Source organism: Diprion similis, chromosome 9 (assembly GCF_021155765.1).
Source record: "Diprion similis isolate iyDipSimi1 chromosome 9, iyDipSimi1.1, whole genome shotgun sequence".
Lineage (NCBI taxonomy): Eukaryota > Metazoa > Arthropoda > Insecta > Hymenoptera > Diprionidae > Diprion > Diprion similis.
Genome location: NC_060113.1, coordinates 1,801,171 through 1,821,264, shown reverse-complemented (window position 1 = coordinate 1,821,264; position 20,094 = coordinate 1,801,171). Strand labels below are relative to the sequence as shown.

At 40.3% G+C, this 20,094-nt stretch overlaps 1 protein-coding gene across 1 annotated transcript in view; it reads right to left on the bottom strand.

Annotated features, from left to right (window-relative positions):
• Nucleotides 1-4,606: 4,606 nt before the first annotated feature.
• Nucleotides 4,607-20,094, bottom strand: part of LOC124410353 (matrix metalloproteinase-2-like) — a 156,751-nt gene continuing 141,263 nt past the window's right edge. The window contains exons 6-10 of the mRNA XM_046888641.1: nt 19,586-19,744; nt 6,095-6,438; nt 5,625-5,923; nt 5,418-5,521; nt 4,607-4,960 (exon numbers count right to left, since the gene is read on the bottom strand). Of these exons, the coding sequence (XP_046744597.1) occupies nt 4,716-4,960; nt 5,418-5,521; nt 5,625-5,923; nt 6,095-6,438; nt 19,586-19,744 (1,151 nt within the window). The 3' untranslated portion in view covers nt 4,607-4,715. The remainder of the gene's footprint in view (nt 4,961-5,417; nt 5,522-5,624; nt 5,924-6,094; nt 6,439-19,585; nt 19,745-20,094) is intronic.

Below are 20,094 nucleotides of genomic sequence, written 5' to 3'. Positions count from 1 at the left end.
GTGCCTGAAAGAATTAATTGCAGCACTTTTCAAAGTCGTCGAAATTTTGGCCAAAAATCCAAAGGGGTTAGCCTTGGATTTTTTTTGGCCGAAAAATCTTTTGTCTTGGAATCGATTTGTATGACCCTTTCCGGAGTAAATCGACCCCCAGGAACTCAAAAAACACACGAAACAGAGCGTAGGACCAACAGCAGAGAAATGAGGACGAAAATAAGCAGTTTTTCGCCTGTAACTTTTGATCCGTTGCTCGCAGCGTATTGGGACTGCGCTTAATCGATTCCTCTCGCAAAATTACGTCGGAATGGTGCCTGAAAGAATTAATTGCAGCACTTTTCAAAGTCGTCGAAATTTTGGCCAAAAATCCAAAGGGGTTAGCCTTGGATTTTTTTTGGCCGAAAAATCTTTTGTCTTGGAATCGATTTGTATGACCCTTTCCGGAGGAAATCGACCCCCAGGAACTCAAAAAACACACGAAAAAGAGCGTAGGACCAACAGCAGAGAAATGAGGACGAAAATAAGCAGTTTTTCGCCTGTAACTTTTGATCCGTTGCTCGCAGCGTATTGGGACTGCGCTTAATCGATTCCTCTCGCAAAATTACGTCGGAATAGTGCCTGAAAGAATTAATTGCAGCACTTTTCAAAGTCGTCGAAATTTTTACCAAAAATGCAAAGGGGTTAGCCTTGGATTTTTTTTGGCCGAAAAATCTTTTGTCTTGGAATCGATTTGTATGACCCTTTCCGGAGTAAATCGACCCCCAGGAACTCAAAAAACACACGAAACAGAGCGTAGGACCAACAGCAGAGAAATGAGGACGAAAATAAGCAGTTTTTTGCCTGTAACTTTTGATCCGTTGCTCGCAGCGTATTGGGACTGCGCTTAATCGATTCCTCTCGCAAAATTACGTCGGAATAGTGCCTGAAAGAATTAATTGCAGCACTTTTCAAAGTCGTCGAAATTTTGGCCAAAAATCCAAAGGGGTTAGCCTTGGATTTTTTTTGGCCGAAAAATCTTTTGTCTTGGAATCGATTTGTATGACCCTTTCCGGAGTAAATCGACCCCCAGGAACTCAAAAAACACACGAAAAAGAGCGTAGGACCAACAGCAGAGAAATGAGGACGAAAATAAGCAGTTTTTCGCCTGTAACTTTTGATCCGTTGCTCGCAGCGTATTGGGACTGCGCTTAATCGATTCCTCTCGCAAAATTACGTCGGAATAGTGCCTGAAAGAATTAATTGCAGCACTTTTCAACGTCGTCGAAATTTTTACCAAAAATGCAAAGGGGTTAGCCTTGGATTTTTTTTGGCCGAAAAATCTTTTGTCTTGGAATCGATTTGTATGACCCTTTCCGGAGTAAATCGACCCCCAGGAACTCAAAAAACACACGAAAAAGAGCATAGGACCAACGGCAGAGAAATGAGGACGAAAATAAGCAGTTTTTCGGCTGTCACTTTTGATGCGTTGCTCGCAGCGTATTGGGACTGCGCTTAATCGATTCCTCTCGCAAAATTACGTCGGAATAGTGCCTGACAGAATTAATCGCAGCACTTTTCAAACTCGTCGAAATTTTGGCCAAAAATCCAAAGGGGTTAGCCTTGGTTTTTTTCTCATTTTCGGAGCCGAAAATTTCTCGTCCAGGAATCGATTTGTAGGACCCTTTTCAGAGTAAATCGACCCCCAGGAACTCAAAAAACACATGAAAAAAAGCGTCGGACCAACAGCAGCGAAATTACGACTTAAAGGCCAGCAGCAATCAAATGGAGAAAAAACATCTATCGTTTTTTGGCCGTAACTCTTCAGCCGTCTCTCGCAGCGTTTTGGGACTGCGCTTAATCGACTTTTCCAACAATATCACTCTGCTCCACTACATGAATTACCTGGTTTCATGACTACCTAATATCCTTGCAATTCCCACCAAAACTTGTGTTACTTCCGTACTACCCACCCTAAATCTATCTCCAGACAGCTTCATCTCAGAATAAATCATCCGTCGTCCTGGTATTCATATCAGGTGTACTATAATAATTTCAATTTCCCCCCCTCATTTGTCAAGATCTAAGTCGATGAGTACGCTCGCCGACAATTCTGTTTTTGTGGACCTGGAAGCTACGACTGTGTAGATCAAGCAACACGAAAGCTAACACAACCGAGATGATACTGAACACAGCATCAGAAAAGTAATACGGCAACACTCTAGTGCTTTGTAGTAGAACATCTCCACTCTGCCTATAACGTTGTAACCACGCAATAAATTGTCACGAATGTCAGGGGAGCGCTAGCGTTTGGAGAATTGAGGTTCGCAACACCACATCCAGATTTCCATCGAAACAACAAATTTTTTTTTCATCGATTCGACGACGAGACATGGCGAGCACGAAATCATAAGCTAACTGACTACAGTACCTTCAGTGTCTTACCAGCTCGCAGATGTTTCATGTTATCTTTCCTTATAATCCATCTGACCTGCTATTGGGTGTAGAGTACAGAAAAATTCTCATCTTCCTCATGAATGAGTACGGACGACATTTGAATACACGAAATTACTTTTTATTCTTGTATATACATATATGTGTTAGAATAATAAAATAGATTATAATCATTATGTGACGCACAGATTTGGTATAAGTATAATCCAACCATTGCTTGATTTAATATACATTCAGATTTTTCGCGTTCCTGAGTTTATATAATTAATAAATACCTTTTGTTCGGTACAAGTGGAACGACGAAAACGGCTTAGGCATCTATGGCTTTAGGATTATTGTGTTAGTTATTCTATTCACATCGATGAAGGCAATTACTTTTTTCTTGTCTTAAACATTATATAGTTATACATGGAGTACCATAGTTTTAGTAAATCAATACAAAACGTTTTTTGATTTTTTCGGAAGGATAGCTTATTTTCATCTGGTATCAAATCGTGATCACGTGGTATTCGTTACCCCTCTGAAACGGATTTCCTGGTTATTCATAATCGGTTAATGAATATAGTTTTGAAATTATCAATTTTATACATTCAATTAATCTCTAAATGTAGATGGATCCAATACGACCGTTGAAAATCTATTAAATTTTACATCACCGAAATAGTTTTCATTCCTTTAGTTTAAACTTAGCACATATAAATATTCGACCTTTTCTTTCAGGTTATATAAATATCACAGTTATATAACTGATAGAACTATGTAAGTATTCACTTAGTAGAATTGCATATCTCCTCTTTCTTTTCAGAACTAGATTATCAATAATACTATCCACAATTGATAAGCCTTCGTATTAATAATAACCTTATTTAAATAAATTCAGCTTTATTCTACTGTAGCTAAAACCGTTTGGTGAACGGAAATGTAACACTCTTCAACTGCAGCAATACCATAAAAGTATCAAAATATAATTAAATTATGTTGAAAAAAAACCAATTATCTGAAACTGTCTTTTTTCACACGTCATCATACAATACCGAATTATCGTTCATTGATTTTCTGATAAGTGTAATATTTTAGAATTCGTACATGTAGACACTTTCTCTTAAAAATTTTCTATGGTTTACAGAAAGGCCTCAGATTTCACTATATTGTCATAATTTTAACTTGGTTCAGTCAAATCGTCTTCCCAATTGTGCAAGCATTATGAAAATCTCAAAAAACAAAAGTGGAGCGGATGTTTGACGATAAATTCCATAAACTTGTTCAATGTTGGATTAGTATTGCACTGTCATATAGTAGTTACGTTTTTGCATTCCGCAACTGTTAGTACATATATATATATGTGTATATATATATATGTGTGTGCATATATTTATTATATGTGTGTGTATATATTTATAAATATAAATACAAGTTAAATATAAAAAGTATGTAAACCAAAACATAATGAAAAATATAAAAATAAGGAAAATTACAGCTATTAGCTGACACTATACGATAAATTGTCCTACATTATGTTACGTATATTTAACTATAGTATACAAAAATGTGTATAAAATAAATTCAGCGACTGGTAGTTTGATCTAATACAGTTGAAAGTCATGGATAATGATTATGCATATTGATTTGACGTCACAATTGAATTCCACCGAATAAAGAGTATTCATTCGTTTTCTCGTACGTATATATTATGATAATTCTCTCAGCCAACTGATACATTAAAAATATCTTTTCCGTCAACTGCATGAAACTTGTAGTTTTTTGCTTCTGGTATACGTGTACACCCATCCGATATAAAAAAATTTAAAATAGGTAATTCATTTTTATCGCATGTAACAAAACACGTTGTAATCTAACAAATTGGTATCTAATCACTTACCTGAATGGCTGAAAAAATAAGTAAATTCTAACATGTATCGTTCTTACTCTTTTTTCGTTCATATGGCAGTGTAAGTGTGCAGTGCACGTACAAAACATCGAGGTATAGTTTACGTGGTATGTAAGTGAAAGCTATAGGGGGCGGATTAATTTGTAGCTCTAACGTGCGACACAAAATCCGTAATTATACCCTTCAGTTTTCGTCAGCAATTCAATTAACAATCAGGGGTCCAGGTAGCGAATTAAGCAGCTGTTCGAATTCTATTCGGCAGGTTTCATTATACCCGAGGTATGAAAATTGATTGTGCGTGGGTGTATGTGTTTGATATTCGAATGTACGGTAAAATCGTATACATTCCGTATCGGGATAAGACATTTTTTTTCTCTTCTCTTCTATGCATAAATTCGTTCTACTATAACCTCAGGATAACGGCACCGATGAATACGTAGCCGTAGAGTGTTGCAAAGGGTAGCGTTCCCGAATTAGTATACGTAATCCTGTCCCTCCTGGGCAAATTGCTGTAAAAGTCCTCATCTTCCTCCCTCCTTGGACAGCGCATCCAAACGGGAGCTGAGAGTTTCTGCCTTTCGTTCTTCACCTTCATCCGAAGATCGTTAAACTCCCAGAATCCCTTTCCTTTGAAGAAGTACGTTTTACCTGAAAGCAATAATCCATAAATATACTTTGCGTAAAGTTAGGTGAAATCACTGAGAAGAGTATAAAAATTAAAATATGTATTCCTACGTCGTGAAATCAGTCTCAGCTGTCTATTCCTGTATAAATTTTATTCTATTTTATTTCTATTTTTTCTCTTTCTTTTGCCTTATCGTCCTGCATATGGCGGCTATATATTATGAAGCATATTGGAGAACATTGCGATGGGTCGTAATAAAGAACCGCACCAACTCGAACGCGCCTTGGAGTATATATTGCCACGGAATCGTCTATACGTCTGTAACTATAGAATTATTGAAATACAAACTAAAGAAGATAAAAAAAAAGAAGAAGAAAATGGTAAAATTTAAATCTTCTGGGCAAGCGACGTCAGTGAGACTTATTTAATCTGAGATTATAGAAGTTAACCAAATAGTAATTAAAGAATCATCAGACTAACCGTCCTTCGCTTGGAAAACAGCGTCTATGTTTGGAGCAACCCCGGCAAACATGGACATGTCTCTTGGGTAGTCCAACTCGACCCGTTGGACGTATTCGTCGAATCTAAATCATACAAGAAAGAAAGAAAGAAAAAAGATTAAAGTTTAAAATTCTCGTTCCAACGAGCGTGGAGAAAGGAAAATCGTCTGTCGCACAAGTTTATTACCTCCAGTACACGTGTCCGCTGAAGAAATAGGTCTTCTGATTGTATCCCCATATCATAGCACCGTCGATCTTTCTCAACGAGTCTGGAAGTCCGAGGTCGGTAATCGGCCGCGGATATTGAGGCTCCTTCTTTCCTCCGTTGAACACGTAAAAGGACTTGCCAATGAAGAAGACGATCTTCTTGTCCAGTCGCTCGTAGACGGCATCCACGTGGTCGATGTCTTCTCCGAAATTGAAGAAACGATTTATCTCGACCGGGTATCCACGCTTGACGCCGCTGTCGCCGACCCTCCAGAAGTACTGGAACGAATATAAGCGAAATCATCATACCGAACAATAAATAACGAACAATGAAACAATTTTTATCTTCAGGATAGTCGGATTTTAAGTGAATGAAAAATTATGAATATAACTTTCATCCAAATACTATACGATAATGCTAATGATCTCGTATAATATCACCGGACTTACCCGGTCCTTGAATACGAATATCTCGCTCCTGATGACGCTGATGGCGTCGTAGCTCGTGTTGCAGGTGTCGGGGGCGGGTTTATCCGTCTGCGGGTGGTGTCTTGGCCTCGGTCTCTGAGGTGTTTCGGGATAGTGAGTCCTGCGGTCTGGTATATCCGGACGTCTCCTCGGATCCACCGGGTATTCGTTCGGCCGCGTTGGCTGCGTTCTCCTGAAGTAGGGCCTACGCGTTGTGGTAGTCGTAGTGGTCGTGGTCGAGGGTGTAGGCCGTGGCCGAGTCCGAGGCCAAGTTCTCTCGTGAGTTCGGGGATTGTAAGGACCCCAGAGCCTTTCTTCGGGAGAGCCTGCAACGACGAAAGTTTGGTAAAAATATGCTTGAAAATGGCAAATCGTGAAATCGATAATTATTTGGAATCAATTTATTTGGAAAACAAGGATCGCCTTAATATCTCGTGTAACTCTCTCTGGTGAGAAACGACACTTCGCGATGCGGTTGAAGGCAAAAATGGTGCTGGAGGGAGAAACGGAGAGTGCAGAGTATAACAGGTGCAAGTAGAGCCTCTGGTTAAAAACATTGAAACGTTTTATGCCGCCTCACGCGCAGCTTGCTCGGAAGCTTCCGAATCCTCTGAATCCACGATTTGTACACTCGAGGTTTATTCAGTTCAAGACGTGATTCAGTCGACGCGAGGCGGGAACGACGCCATTACAGCTGTGTACAAATTGGTGTATACTCCGTGTATGAATAAATATGTACGACACAGAGAAAAAGAGAGCGAGAGAGAGAGAGAGTGGTAGAGAAGAAACGATGGTTTATTCATCCGTGGGAACGCGGTAGGCGATAAAGTGGTTCTGCGACAAAAGTCGCGTTGAGGCGAGTCGCGTTGAAATTTTAAATCCTCGACTAGTTGTTGAAAGTTCTTCCATCCCAGCATCCCGAAGCCCCTCGGCTTCGTCTCGCTTTACTTTGGAGCGTATTTTTCAGCCTGAAACGCGAGCAATTTGCAACTAGCTATTGCATAAATCTGCAATATAATTCGCCTGCGAAAGTAGATTAACACGTTGTCCTATCGCATCGCGTTTGTACCTACAAACCTGCAGTGCAGAATATCGAAAAGTGCGATTTTATATTCCGCCAGTTCTCAATTTCCTGGAATACCTAAGCATCACTTTATGTGAAAAAATATTTCCATCTCGTATATTTTCCACAGGCTTTCAAGCGTTTCCTTCTCCTCCTCCTCCTCCTCCTGCTGCTGCTGCTGCTGCTCCTACTTCAGCAGACCTGCACTTCAGTTCGCATCATCCGAGCACAGTTCTATCACGCCTCGTCTTCGTCACGCTGCAGTACGTTCCTGATAATTAGCGGAATCAACCGATGATCAAAGACTCGGTGATTCCGCTGCTGCATTTCTACTGCTCTATATACGCTACAGCAATCTAACTGGTCTATAATGAACGTCAAAAAAGCGATGAGAAATCACGCTCTCTAGAAAAATTTCCAACTATGCGATTGGTAAAATTTTTCATTCAAAGAAATACCAGTAAGCATAATTTTGGAGTCATTTTTTAACACACCATATAGAATATAAGAAATGAGTGTCACTTAGATCGGAGGAAGCTATGAAAAAAATCTTGAAATACTTGAAAATCAAACTTGTTCTAAATTTGCTACTTAAACGCTGTAACGAATTTCAAAACAGTTAAAAAATTTCTCGATTTAAAAAAAATAAAATTAAACCAAAAATGAATGAAAAAAACATCCGTCCGTATATAAATGTTTCCTACAAGTGTAGAGAACTGCTGCGGCCAGATCGACGAGATTGAAACCCCATGGTCGGTGGCGTGCAGCTGGCAGCTGGTGTAAAACAATGGAATCTGCACTTATGAGGTTGTGTAAATTGCACGGTGGTATAAAGTTTGGGGCATTGTGTTGTGTCTAGATGCACCGGGTAAGTTGCCCTAATGGGTGGGGGGTGTGTAATTACCACCGAGTTGCATGCTGCTCCGAGTTTCCTGCAACTTACAATTTAATCCAAATCCCGTCCTCGTTTCTATTTCGGTTAATGGTATATCCTATATAGAAAGGTAGTTAATAAAGCGGATTATCGCATCCTGTTATTTGTCCCATTATTCGGTAATTTATACCGTACCAAAGAGTGGTGTAATATGCAAAGCAAATCGGAAAAGAGGTGAAAAGGGGGTCGAACGGCGAGCTTTGTTCGCGACGCAGAGCAAATTATGCGGGGAACACAATACTAGTATGATGAATGTCATTATAAACCCCTCGAAAAGTATAATGAACATTTTGTTATTGGCTAATCTAATTGCGAGTCCGCCTCACGGGCCACCGAATAATCGTTAATCAATAAACCATGTAGATCAGCGTATCGGTTTTCCATGCATCTCTCTCTTTCTCTCTCTCTCTCTCTCTCTCTCTCTGCAGCAGCTCTACATCCGAGCAATTCACCTACGTATTGATATATGTTTTCAAATGGAATGTTATACTGAGCACAGAGATACACAGCTGCAGTAATTTCAACCTGTAATCTAGATTTACGTCACGTCCGTACACGTACAGAAATATATATGTATGTATATTATATATAATATATATATATGTATATGTATAGAAAATCAGGGCGGCCTGAAACTCGTGCGAGAGTGCACACGATTCAATTACATAACGAGGCGTATCTGTTTTATATATACACACCAGGTATCCAGTTGTACGAATAACGTGACATAAAAAAAATAAAAAAATAAGAATAAAAAAACTACAACAGACTTTGCCAATTTTTACCTATACGTATAAATATAATAGAATAAATTTCTATGAAATTTATCGGCAATATAAGAAATAATCTGTATGTCCTTTTTTTTTCTTTCTTTCTTACTTTTTTGTTAAATCAAAATTGACAAACTAGCGAATAAACTTCGTTATAGCTTCTTACTCAACGATTGTATTTCAGTATACCTGGGTAAGAAAAAAAGAATTCTCGACGATGAAAAATACGAGCTGACGGAGAATTGCCGTCGCGATAGTTCGCAAATTGTTACAGACCGCGGGAAATAACGAGCATTCGGATAATTTGTGGGATTGCACGTCGTGCCTAGATATCTATGATCAAAGGGACACCAGCACCCATTGGCAACTTAATACCGTTTCAGATTCCCTGCTATAGAATCCCAGGGTGTGTGCTAACGACGACGAAGCTAGGATACGGGGGTTGTCACATACGAGTACCCTCTACAACTCTGCAGATCTAGTATCCAGGTACCTATATACGATAATGGAAATGGAAATGGTACGGGAACCGGAGATCCGGTCGTTTCGAAACGACGCGACGCCGATGATGCAATGCGGGAATGCAATGCCGTGTGATAATTTGCTGAATGTTAATAGCAACAACAACGGCAATAACAAACCAAGTACAGTAACGAGCCCGGCGGGTAAATTAGCGCTAATTAATGGGCGGCGAATGGATGCGGCTTCGGATATGCGGTGCTTCCCCGTTTCGTCGTTTCGACGTTTCGGTGTTTCGGTGCTCGATTGTCGCTTGCGGGGGCAGAACCGATCCGATCTAATACGCTGTTACAATGCTATGCTGTGGCACCCATTTCGCACCCCGCACACGTCGAACAATTTCGAAATTCGCGTCCCTGCCGCGCCAAGTTTACTTGTAAACTTTCCACCGTGAATAATTAATTTTCCTTGAGGATTCAGCCTCGCTAAGCGCAAATTAACGGAGAGAATCTAATTGGCATGCGATGTATAGGTATACATATATATATAAATTTATGTATAGTATTGTAACGGTTTTTGTCAAAAAAAGAAGAAGAAAACTTATTACTAAGGATACGAGGTTCAAACTGTAAAGGAAATTGTTTACACACATATTTATATCGATACAATATCAGTCAATTTTATATTATTATCAGATTATGTATATATATGTAACGTATGATGTACATCTCCGAGGTGGTAACCACCCTGTACAGTTATTCCTTTCATACTTTCAAAAGTACATTATTCCCAACCTAAAGACAGTCGTTTTCCTCTCTACGTCATACGATCGTATATAAAAAGGAAGAATTCATTATTTTCCTTCTTTTTCTTTTACCAATGTTTCGTTTTCCGTCTGCGTTTTTGTTCAGCCAATTAAACGCGAGGCTGAGACGAAGAGGAGAGCCGATTCTTAGAGGGCTTAAATATATATTATACCGAATCAGTGTGTGTATGTACATAAATGTATACACATATATATACCGTCAAGGTAGAGGGTGAACGCGAATGTTGAAATGAAAAAGAAATATTTAGAAAATATTTCCTCGTTATACGTGAGTATAAAATATGCCGCCTTGATAGGTACGATTAAAAAAAATACGAGATAAAAGATTGTCCGAAAAATAAATTCGTCGTTTTTTTTTTTTTTTTTTTTTATTTCTATTTATTTATTTTCTTACTTTTCCTAACACATGCTAAGAACGCGTAGCGTAAAAATTTCTTCAAATTACTTTTAACAAACGGTAAATGTACTTCCAAATATACACGTGTTGCAACACGATTTTTCATACGGTTTTTCAAAAAAATCCGTATACGAATTGCGACGATGAAAAACGTTGAAAGAAATCGTGAAAGATAAGTGCCCGTATAAATCGGCAAGAGAACATCCGAATCGTATGAAAATCCATAAAACGATTCCGGGAATCACTTGCGATTTTTCAAAAGCTTACGAGATGCGGTCGCCATTTCGCCATTTCGCCATTTCACCGTAAGCCGGAAGTCGTGGGTCGTAGAAAAATATCTCGGGTTTCAACGATAGATGGAGGAGGAGCTCGGCGGATGCTGCGATATTCTTTCCCAGCATTATTGTATACGCGGAGAGATGTCGGGAGAGAATAGATGGGTAATAAATATGTATGAAATTAGCGAGAGACGAAAGAGCCTTGAATAAAAATTGAGAAATCCGATTTTTTTTTTTTTTGCTGAACGACGGAAGGGTGGTGGAAAGAGGACCGATATATAACCAGGTGTTATACCTAAAATAAGAGAAATTCCAAGGTGTTAAAATCCGCTGGTCTGACAGCTGGGAAAGGTGAAATTTTTCACGAGAAAACCAGGGGGCGTTAAGATTAGGGGATAAGGGGAAGGAGGGTTGTATTCGCGCTCAATTTGGCGTGCCAATTTAAAAGGGCCAATTATGAGTGGGAGTTTTTGCGGCGAATAAAAGCCCAGAGGTGAGAAGAAACGTGGCTGAAGAGGAGAAGAAGAAACGAGTGATTCTGGGTAACCAGTCGTCAGCGAAATTCGATTATAAAGGTAAAGTGACGCGAAGCATCTCTCAACGGCCGTTGCGAGCTTAGGCTGCATATTCGCGAAAGAGAAAAAACATTATAATTCGCGACTGGACGAAATTTTATAAAACCCTGTACATTTATTTATTTCTTACCTAAGATTTAATCTCTTATTAAATTGTAATACTCGATTCGTTACCAAAACTTTGTGCAAGTTTTATAAAAAAAAAGAAGTTTTTCCACGTTTCCGTAGATAGGATTAAGAAGATAAGGAGAAAACGGTGGGGGAATTACTAGACTGAAGAAAAAACAAATTACTTTTTCACGATAAAACGATATTTACTTGTTCTATCTTGTTTATCCAGTTTAAGTATTTAAGCAATTCCAATCGTTTTGAATCGAAAAAATATTTACTCGATTTGAATAAAAATTGATAAATTTGATAAAAAATTATTGGATTACTTGAAACTCGTCAAATTATTATGATTATTACGATTATTGTTAGAATAGAGAAATTGATTCTTATTTAAATGCAGCAAATCGTTGATCGACTAAATCAAATCATGCAGAATAAGTGAATCTGTTTGCTTGTAGGAAAGCAATTTTTTTTCTCCGATGTAGGCGTTCCATTTCGTATATTGGGTATCTGAATAAGAGGAGAAGGTTCTCGGCTAACAAAGCCATTCGCATCGGGTCCCCGAACGTGGAATAAAACCCGCAGGCACGTTTCCGGACTCAAGAGGGTCGGTCGAAGGCGTGACCCCCGGGACTTTTGGTCGATCGTGTAAATTATGCATCGTTCGGGGTATCGATTCCTCCGGAAAAGGGAAGAGGACGAAAATAGAGGATGCAATTTCGGCCCCATCGGCCCTCGACGTGCAAATCAAGACGAAACCGCGGGTTCTCGATTTAAGATCGAAGCCCAATCCGGCGCAGCTCCTGAATTCCAATTCACAATCACCCAAGAACACGGATTGAAAGTATGCACGTGCGAATAGGCGTAACTAATTTGTTGTAAGAAAGAAAATTTCCGCTCAATTCTTGTAATTATTTAATTCGTTAATTCGTTGCATAAAGTCGTTGCGATGCTGGAAATAGTTTTATTAAATCCAATGTAAGAAATAAGGCTAATTAAAAAAGGTAAAAAAGAAAGAAAGAAAGAATGAAAAAAAAACAACGATATACAAATAAAACGAATCCAACGGCTAGTCGGCACGATTCCCGAGGTATCTGCGGATCCCCAAGGATCACGACGACTCAGACTCAGACTCAGACTCAGACTGCTGCTCCGCTTATCGCGTTCTTTTTGGGGGGTGGAAAATAGAAAGAGGAGAAAGAAAGAGCAGGAAAGTTTCGCCCGCGAAGTTTAACCACCGAAACGAATAAAACCAAATGGCAGGGGTGGAGATGAGGAGAGAGAAGTAAAAAAAAAATAAACAAATAAATGTAAAATAAAATAAAAAACGCTGATACGTAGGTATACCGAGGCTCAACAAAAATTCCTTATAGCAGTGCTTCTTATACGTGGCTTGCGTTAGCGATTTCCACCCCCCTTATATGTATATATATACCGTCGTGTATACCACATATAAAGAGTAAAAACAGATATTTTGGTATCTTATATTATAACATATATGTATACACATACATCTCGTTTTCTTATCTCTTCTCGACTTCCGTTCGAATCGCAGCGAACTATCGTTTAAAATTCTCGAGCCGTATAGTCGCTTCCACTTCCTATTGTGGAAGAATACTCCGAATGCGTTGGCGCTGTTCTGGGTTATTACTGTTGTTGTTGTTGTTGTTGTTGTTGTTGTTGTTCTATATGTTATAATGATGTATACATCTATTATCGTATACATGTACGTTTTACCTAGAATAAGCGACAAACTCGCCTACTGGCTTCATATTTCCTGTTGCTGTTACCACCGCTGCTGCTGCTGCTGTTAGCGAAGCTTGTAAACTGAATTATACCAGTGGAGAAAAAGAACGTAATAACGCAAGCGTGAAACAAACAAATTCGAAATTACCGTGTGCCAAGTAGAGGCGTGAGTTGTTATATATATTAGAGGTTGTAGAAAACGTGCAGGAGTCTCGGCACCAGCAGCAGCGGGACAAAAAGATTAATTCTTTTGTTACTTTCTTTCTCTCCTTGCCCAGAATATGATCTGCCGAGAAGCTGAGTCAGTTTTGATAAAGAGAAAGATAGAAAGGATCACGTATACACGTGGCAGAGGTGAGGAGGATAATAAGTTCGTGTGTTTCTTGGTGTAGTAGTGAAATTACAACGAATATGATGATTATCCATTTTCTCTGCAGCCAGCTGAATTGCTAAATCATTTCGCAAGCATTTACGAGCTGCTAGAGCGTGACAAAGGATCCTCAGCGCATCTTCGTAAAATATATCGCTAAGAAAAACTTGAAAATATTAAGAGTATCGATTATCAATCGGTTCTGTTTTCGTTCCTCTTTCGTAAAAATCAGAACACAGGCAGCAGCGATTTATTCTAAAAGATCGCTGTCGAGTTATCTCAATTCCAGTCACACATACAGGCGAGATATTTTGAAAAGAGCGGTATTCGCAAAATATTCGCATCGTCAGCAGACCGGGATTATGGTCAAGTGGTTGAACACGCGTGTTATACGCATATATACGCATACTAAGGTTGTGCGGAAACGTTCGTGGAATAGGTATGTACGTACCTACATACCTGCCTTTGAAAACAAACGGAGCAGTAAAAAAGAAACGGACTGAAAAACAGTCTCAGTCAGTGTGGACGGTGAACAGTGCCGAAGAGAGAATGGAAGAAAGAGAGTAAGAGAGTAAGAGAATAGGAGAGTGAGAGAGTGAGAGAGAGAGGGAGCGAAAGGGAGTTATAACGGCGTAGCGAAACGGAAACTCTCTTCGCAACCGGAGCGCAAATATAACGATAAAACTAAGGCAGTCGACGACTGCGGGATAAATAATTGCCGGGTCGACCTCGCTTTAATGAAAACGAACAGAGGAACGAAACGAAGCTAAACGAACGAGAGTACAAGTCTGAACCCTGCAGCAGCAGTAGCCCTGCACACCACGCGTTTCGTTCTACCGTTTCATTTGAATAACAAAACACCCCGGGAGGCTTAATGCCTCGAGTTCCTCGAGCAACGAAACGCCAGATTTACTTGGAGAACGATTTTGAATACGCAAAACGCTCCATCGGTCGACGTTGAAAATCCTTGGCGGTATGACTCTTCCGGAAGTTAAAAAAACACCGGCGATTGGATTGCGTTTTGCGTACCGGTTTTCCGGGATAAAACCGCGCCGTTCAACCCCTGAAATCGGACACCGGTATTCATACACTCTCGTCTCTTCCGGCTAACGGTGTGACGAAGTGACTCAAGCTCATGAATAAGAGCCGACGGGTCTGAAATAATTACGTCGTCTCACGGTTGGGAGATTTCGTATTACAACTTTCCTGGGGAGGCGCAAAATCAGCACAAGTTCGATGAGAATCTGTTAGTTAAGGTCCTCCTGCGCGTAAATTCTTAAATCTTTCCTAAGATTCAAGGGAAAAGTTTTTGCGGGTAAAACGAGGGAGGGTGGTTTATCAGAAGACTGATCGATCGACTCATCATCTTAGCGGTCGAAGGACGTTGCGGAAAATATAAGCCAGGTTGCGGTGAACTTGATTAAAACTGACAAAGTTTGAAATTGGCTGCTGCCACCGTCGTCGGTACCTACCAGCGGTATAATATAATTGGAGAAAATCCTTCGGCATGAACGGCATGAAATGAAACTAAACGAAGTATAACCGCGTTATAGCGACTGAGCGACGCGACGCGACGCGACGGTACAGAAACGACAAGTAAAATACCTTGTCGAACCAGCAACTATGGCCATTAAGAGAAGTGGAAAAGTTTTCCAAGACACTCGTGGAGAAAGTTTTCGCCAGGAAATAAGCTGCTCCTTCAAGTTTAAACTCTGTGTATGGTATTTGGTACGGTATGGCGAACACCGAGCCTCTGATGCGGAATACAAATAGGGATGGGTTACGATTTCACCGTTTCGATCCTGTATAAATAGTGTAAATACACCTGCGCTCGCATGTGGGCATATCATTAATAATAATACTCGAGTGATTCGTTCCGCATCGATTTAACACTGTATATATATACATTAGGGTGGCGCGAAAAAACCGATTTTTTTTTTTTTTTTTTTTTTTCAGTCTCGTGTGACAAAATGTTAGTTTTTGATGTTTTAAGAGCACACTCCAAAGGACAGTTCAAGAAAAAAATTTTAAGAGGTCGCTCCACATTTTTTAAAACGTCCTGAAATCGTCAAAACTCGATTTAAAAAATATTTTTTTCTCGTTACGGTATAATTTTATAGACAAAAAACAAAAAAATTTCCAAAAGTTTCAGTTCAAAATTTGAATTTTGAAAGGTCGCTGATAATTTTTTTCCAATTTTTTGGTGCATTTCTTTAGATTTTTTCGAGCAACCTTTCAATATTCATATTAAAATTTCATACATTTTTTTTCTTCAATTTAGTAAGAAAGAATCGACAACAATACACCACGACATGAATTAACAATTAAACAAAATACTGAAAATATAATTTTTTTAATTTAATTTTTTGACGATTTTTGACATTTTTTAAAATTTGGACCGACCTCTTAAAATTGTTTTTTTTAAGCTGTCCTTTGGAGTGGGCTCTTAAAACATCAGAAACTAACATTTTGTCACACGAGACTCAAAATCAAAAAATAGTCGGTTTTTTTGCGCCACCCTAATATATATATATATGGGTATTGTACATGGAATAAGGCACAGGTCCTGCAAATCGCACAAAGGCTCGGCGGGGAGAAAGCGCGGACAATAAGGGAAGAGACACGAAGGTCCAATGGGGGTTACAATGACTTTGTTCCGCGGACCCTTTCCTCCGGCATCGCAAGTCTCGAAGCTTATTGTTCACGCCGCGTGTCTGCAGTAGCAATTCGAACGTGTCCCGTACGGTATAAAGTAAAGGACGCATCAAGTTCGCCAAAATCATATTCCATCACGCCTCCCCCATTGTTGTACCAAAGTCATCAACGCGGGGTGAAATTTCCACGAGATTTTCGCGAAGACGAATCGTATATTTCGTCACCGGGAATGGAATTCCGAATTTGAAAAGTTCGGAAAGCGTCGGATTTAGAATGTTTTGCCCGCGAAATTTAAAGTAAGAAAGTCAAAGTTTGACGAAATTAAAAAAAATCTGAAACATCGAAAATTTTCAGTTCTGTAAATTTCTGGCTTGGCGAAACTTGACGACTTTGATTTTTCTATCCTCGTCGTTCTGATTTTTTTCATCCATTCATTAAGTATTTTACTCTATCGAATCATTATTTTCGGAACTTTTCTCTACATCGTAACCTAAATTTTCGGAACTTGGAACCATTGGATTTCCGACAACTCGAAACTCAGATTTCCTTACTCCAAGTTTCGCCTCCAAATAATTCGGAATCAGGCCCATCCGGAACATTTTCAAATTCAAAACTTCAATCTCGCCCCGCTTTTCATCCGTGCAATCAGGTTTTTCGAATCGAAATCTTCCATCAAAGGTTTAGAGTTTGCGATGAAATGGGATAAAAAACCCAACGATCCGCGATACAAATCCCACGGCTGATTGTCAGAGGCCGAGAAGCACGTGCCAATATTACAACATCCTACCAGATCGTGATTTGGAATTTGTAGCGCGCTGTAGCAGGCGGCTCAATCCTCGCTCTGTTCGGTCCGACGGATTTAACGAAGACAAGTTGCCGCTCCGGGGCTGCAGAGGTCCATGTTCCGGCGAATTTCGGTTTGGCAATTTCATTGGAACCTGCGCTCGTAAATAGGGGGTAAAACAAAGCGAACGCGCGGGGTGAATGGGGTACGAATATCCCGTTGGGTCTGCCCGACTAACCTAAATGTCGTGTCGTATAAACGACGTAATGGGGCCCGGTGTTTGAAAAAACATTCGGTAAATTATTATAGATATAATAGGAATTTGGGGAGGATGAGGAGGGTGAGGAGGTACTTTAAGGGTGCTTAATTATCGGCTGTTTGGTAGGAGGAGAATATCGAGTAGGGTAAAAGCGCGTGTCGACGATCCGCAACAGCTGGCGTTGGTGTGGCGTTTAATCGCGGGAAAAGAGGGAGGGAAAAAGAGGGTTAAAGTGGCTCCGAAAACCCAGAGGCCAAGATACTTGGTAAAGAATTTTCGTTGCCGCATGAGGGGGTGAAAAGTCGAGAAGCGTTTTGACGCCGCTTTCGGATTCATCCGTTCATCGTGCAGCCAGTCAGTCAGCCAGTCAGCCAGCCACCCCCGCCTCTTTTTCTCACCCCGCAAGCCCCGCGAGAATAAAAGGGGAATAATAAATGTGCCACGAGTTGGAACGCGTTTCGCCCTCCGTGGTGTCAGGATTTTCAGCTCTCTAATATCTCTTGACTCCCGACATCGATCACTCGGGTCGAAAAACCTGTGAACCACCCCCACCCAGTTTTGGCGAAGAGATTCCTCCCTCCAACTCTCGACGACGGCATAAAGTATTTCTTCCACCCCCTCTCCTCCCTTAACGCGCACTGTCGTTTCGCTGACCGAGATAAAGCTCAATAAATGAAAGTGGATCGCGGGATCATTGAATGAAGATGACATAGCCGGTGAGGATTTTCACCCCTGGTAGATATATGTATAACACCGTGAACATTTCTTCGTCACAGTCAGAATTACTGACGACTCGGGTATCGGGGGGGAGGGGGGGGGGGGGTGCTGTGCTGCGATGAATTATCCAACCCTTGTCACAAAATTTTATTCATCTCCCTCTATTTCTCTCTCGAAAACAAAACAAAATAAAAATAAAATAAATTACGTTTGTCGGAAGGTGAGAAAAAAAAAAAAATTAAGTATTGTTCACTTCCGTGGATCTTTAATATTCCTGACCTAGATTCCTAGCCGCTTTGACGCTCGCCGAGGATTATTGATCGAACTTTATTACCTCCGCGTACCTATTATAGTAATAATAATAATAATAATAATAATAATAAGAACAACAGCTGATGAGAAATTCGTGAAACATGACAAAATACTTTTATATACATATAACTTTCACCGTGCAGGAATATGTAAGACAGATTATTATAGGCCTCCAGATATACACAGCTGAAGAATCATGTCGCAAGCAAGTCGTTGAAAAATTTTCATACAGGTGAACAGTGGTGTGTAGTACGTATAAAGCATATTATACATAACCCGGAGGTATAACGACACACATAAATGAATTGACAAATGACCGAGAAGCTTTTCCCAACAGGCCCTATTTCTATTCCCCCAATTTGTGAGCTCCGTTTGGGCATAAATCACTGTTGACATTAAAGGGAATATTTTACCGAGCGAATACCGTACCCCTCGTCGTCGTCGTCGTCGTCATCGTCGTCGATAATACGATGATATTCAGACCCGTCGCCGACGAGTCTGAATCATGTTTTTTTTTTTATGTTTGTTGGTTTTTTTTATACATATATACCTTCCGTCTTTAGTATAAATGTTATATTTTTTACACAACCTTATTCGCATATATCGTATAAGATTTCGTTGGAGGAATGTTTCGATAAATTTTTTTACCCTCCTTTTCGTCCGGAGCACGATTAATTTGTCGATGACAACGCGAGAAATTCTGTAGTTGACAAGAGCGTTATAGCGATGAGAAGAAAGAAAACAAAAAAAAAAAAAAAATAACAAACGACAAACTATTACGAGTAAAAATATTTGCAGACTTTTTTGTACAGTTAATTGAACTGAAAATAGCGAAGCGGTTGTTCCGCTGCGAGGACGACGTCTTCCTGTGATCATGTTTTCACCTCGAGTGTATTCACCGTATTTTATAACGACTCGCGTTGAAATATCTTAGGGGAGGAGTTCATCTTCATCATAAGGATATCACGTGCAGCATCGTCGTGGCGAATGAAGTTTGCAAAGACGGTGACAATGAGGAATGAATCTCTGTCGGGGATCAATTAAGAGGGGAACTTGCAAAAGTGAGGGTCGCGTTGGCGTCGCCTGGAATGGAGAGGGAAAAGCTGTCGGATGGTTAATTAGGGCAGCAACTCTCGTTGTGGTCGCGACGAGTTGCACCGAAAACCGAATTGAAGGAAAGATGAAAAAAACGAGCTTTTTGTCGCCCTTGCACTCACCGTACATCTGCTGTATCCCTATCCTGTCGTCCTCCGGAAGTTCGTAGTTTCGACTGAGGCCCTGATACCAGGGATACATCAGGGCGCCCTGTTCCGAGCTGTGAGCGAGTCCCAAGGAATGGCCAAACTCGTGAGCCGCAACGGCGTAAAGACTGGTGCCTGAAAGTGGAAAGAAGAAATCGAAATGATAAATCGATATACATATACAAATATTGATCAGGTCGAAAAATCGTTGAGGATCGTATCGCGAAAGTCGCTGGCGATTCTCTGGTTATAAGAGCCTTTTGCTAAATTCAAATCCGACGTTGGAACGAGGTCAGCAAAAATGGCCGCAGCGACACTCTCGACGAAGGGCATTTCCAAGCGGTGAGAGGGAATCGTTTTTACACATTCGTATGTAAATAGGGACGAGCGGTTTACCCGGATCCCGGAAGAGGGAGGAGTGAGAGAGGGGCGAGTTCCTTAACAGGTACAAAACCAAATTTATGGACCGTTAAGGTAACGGCGCA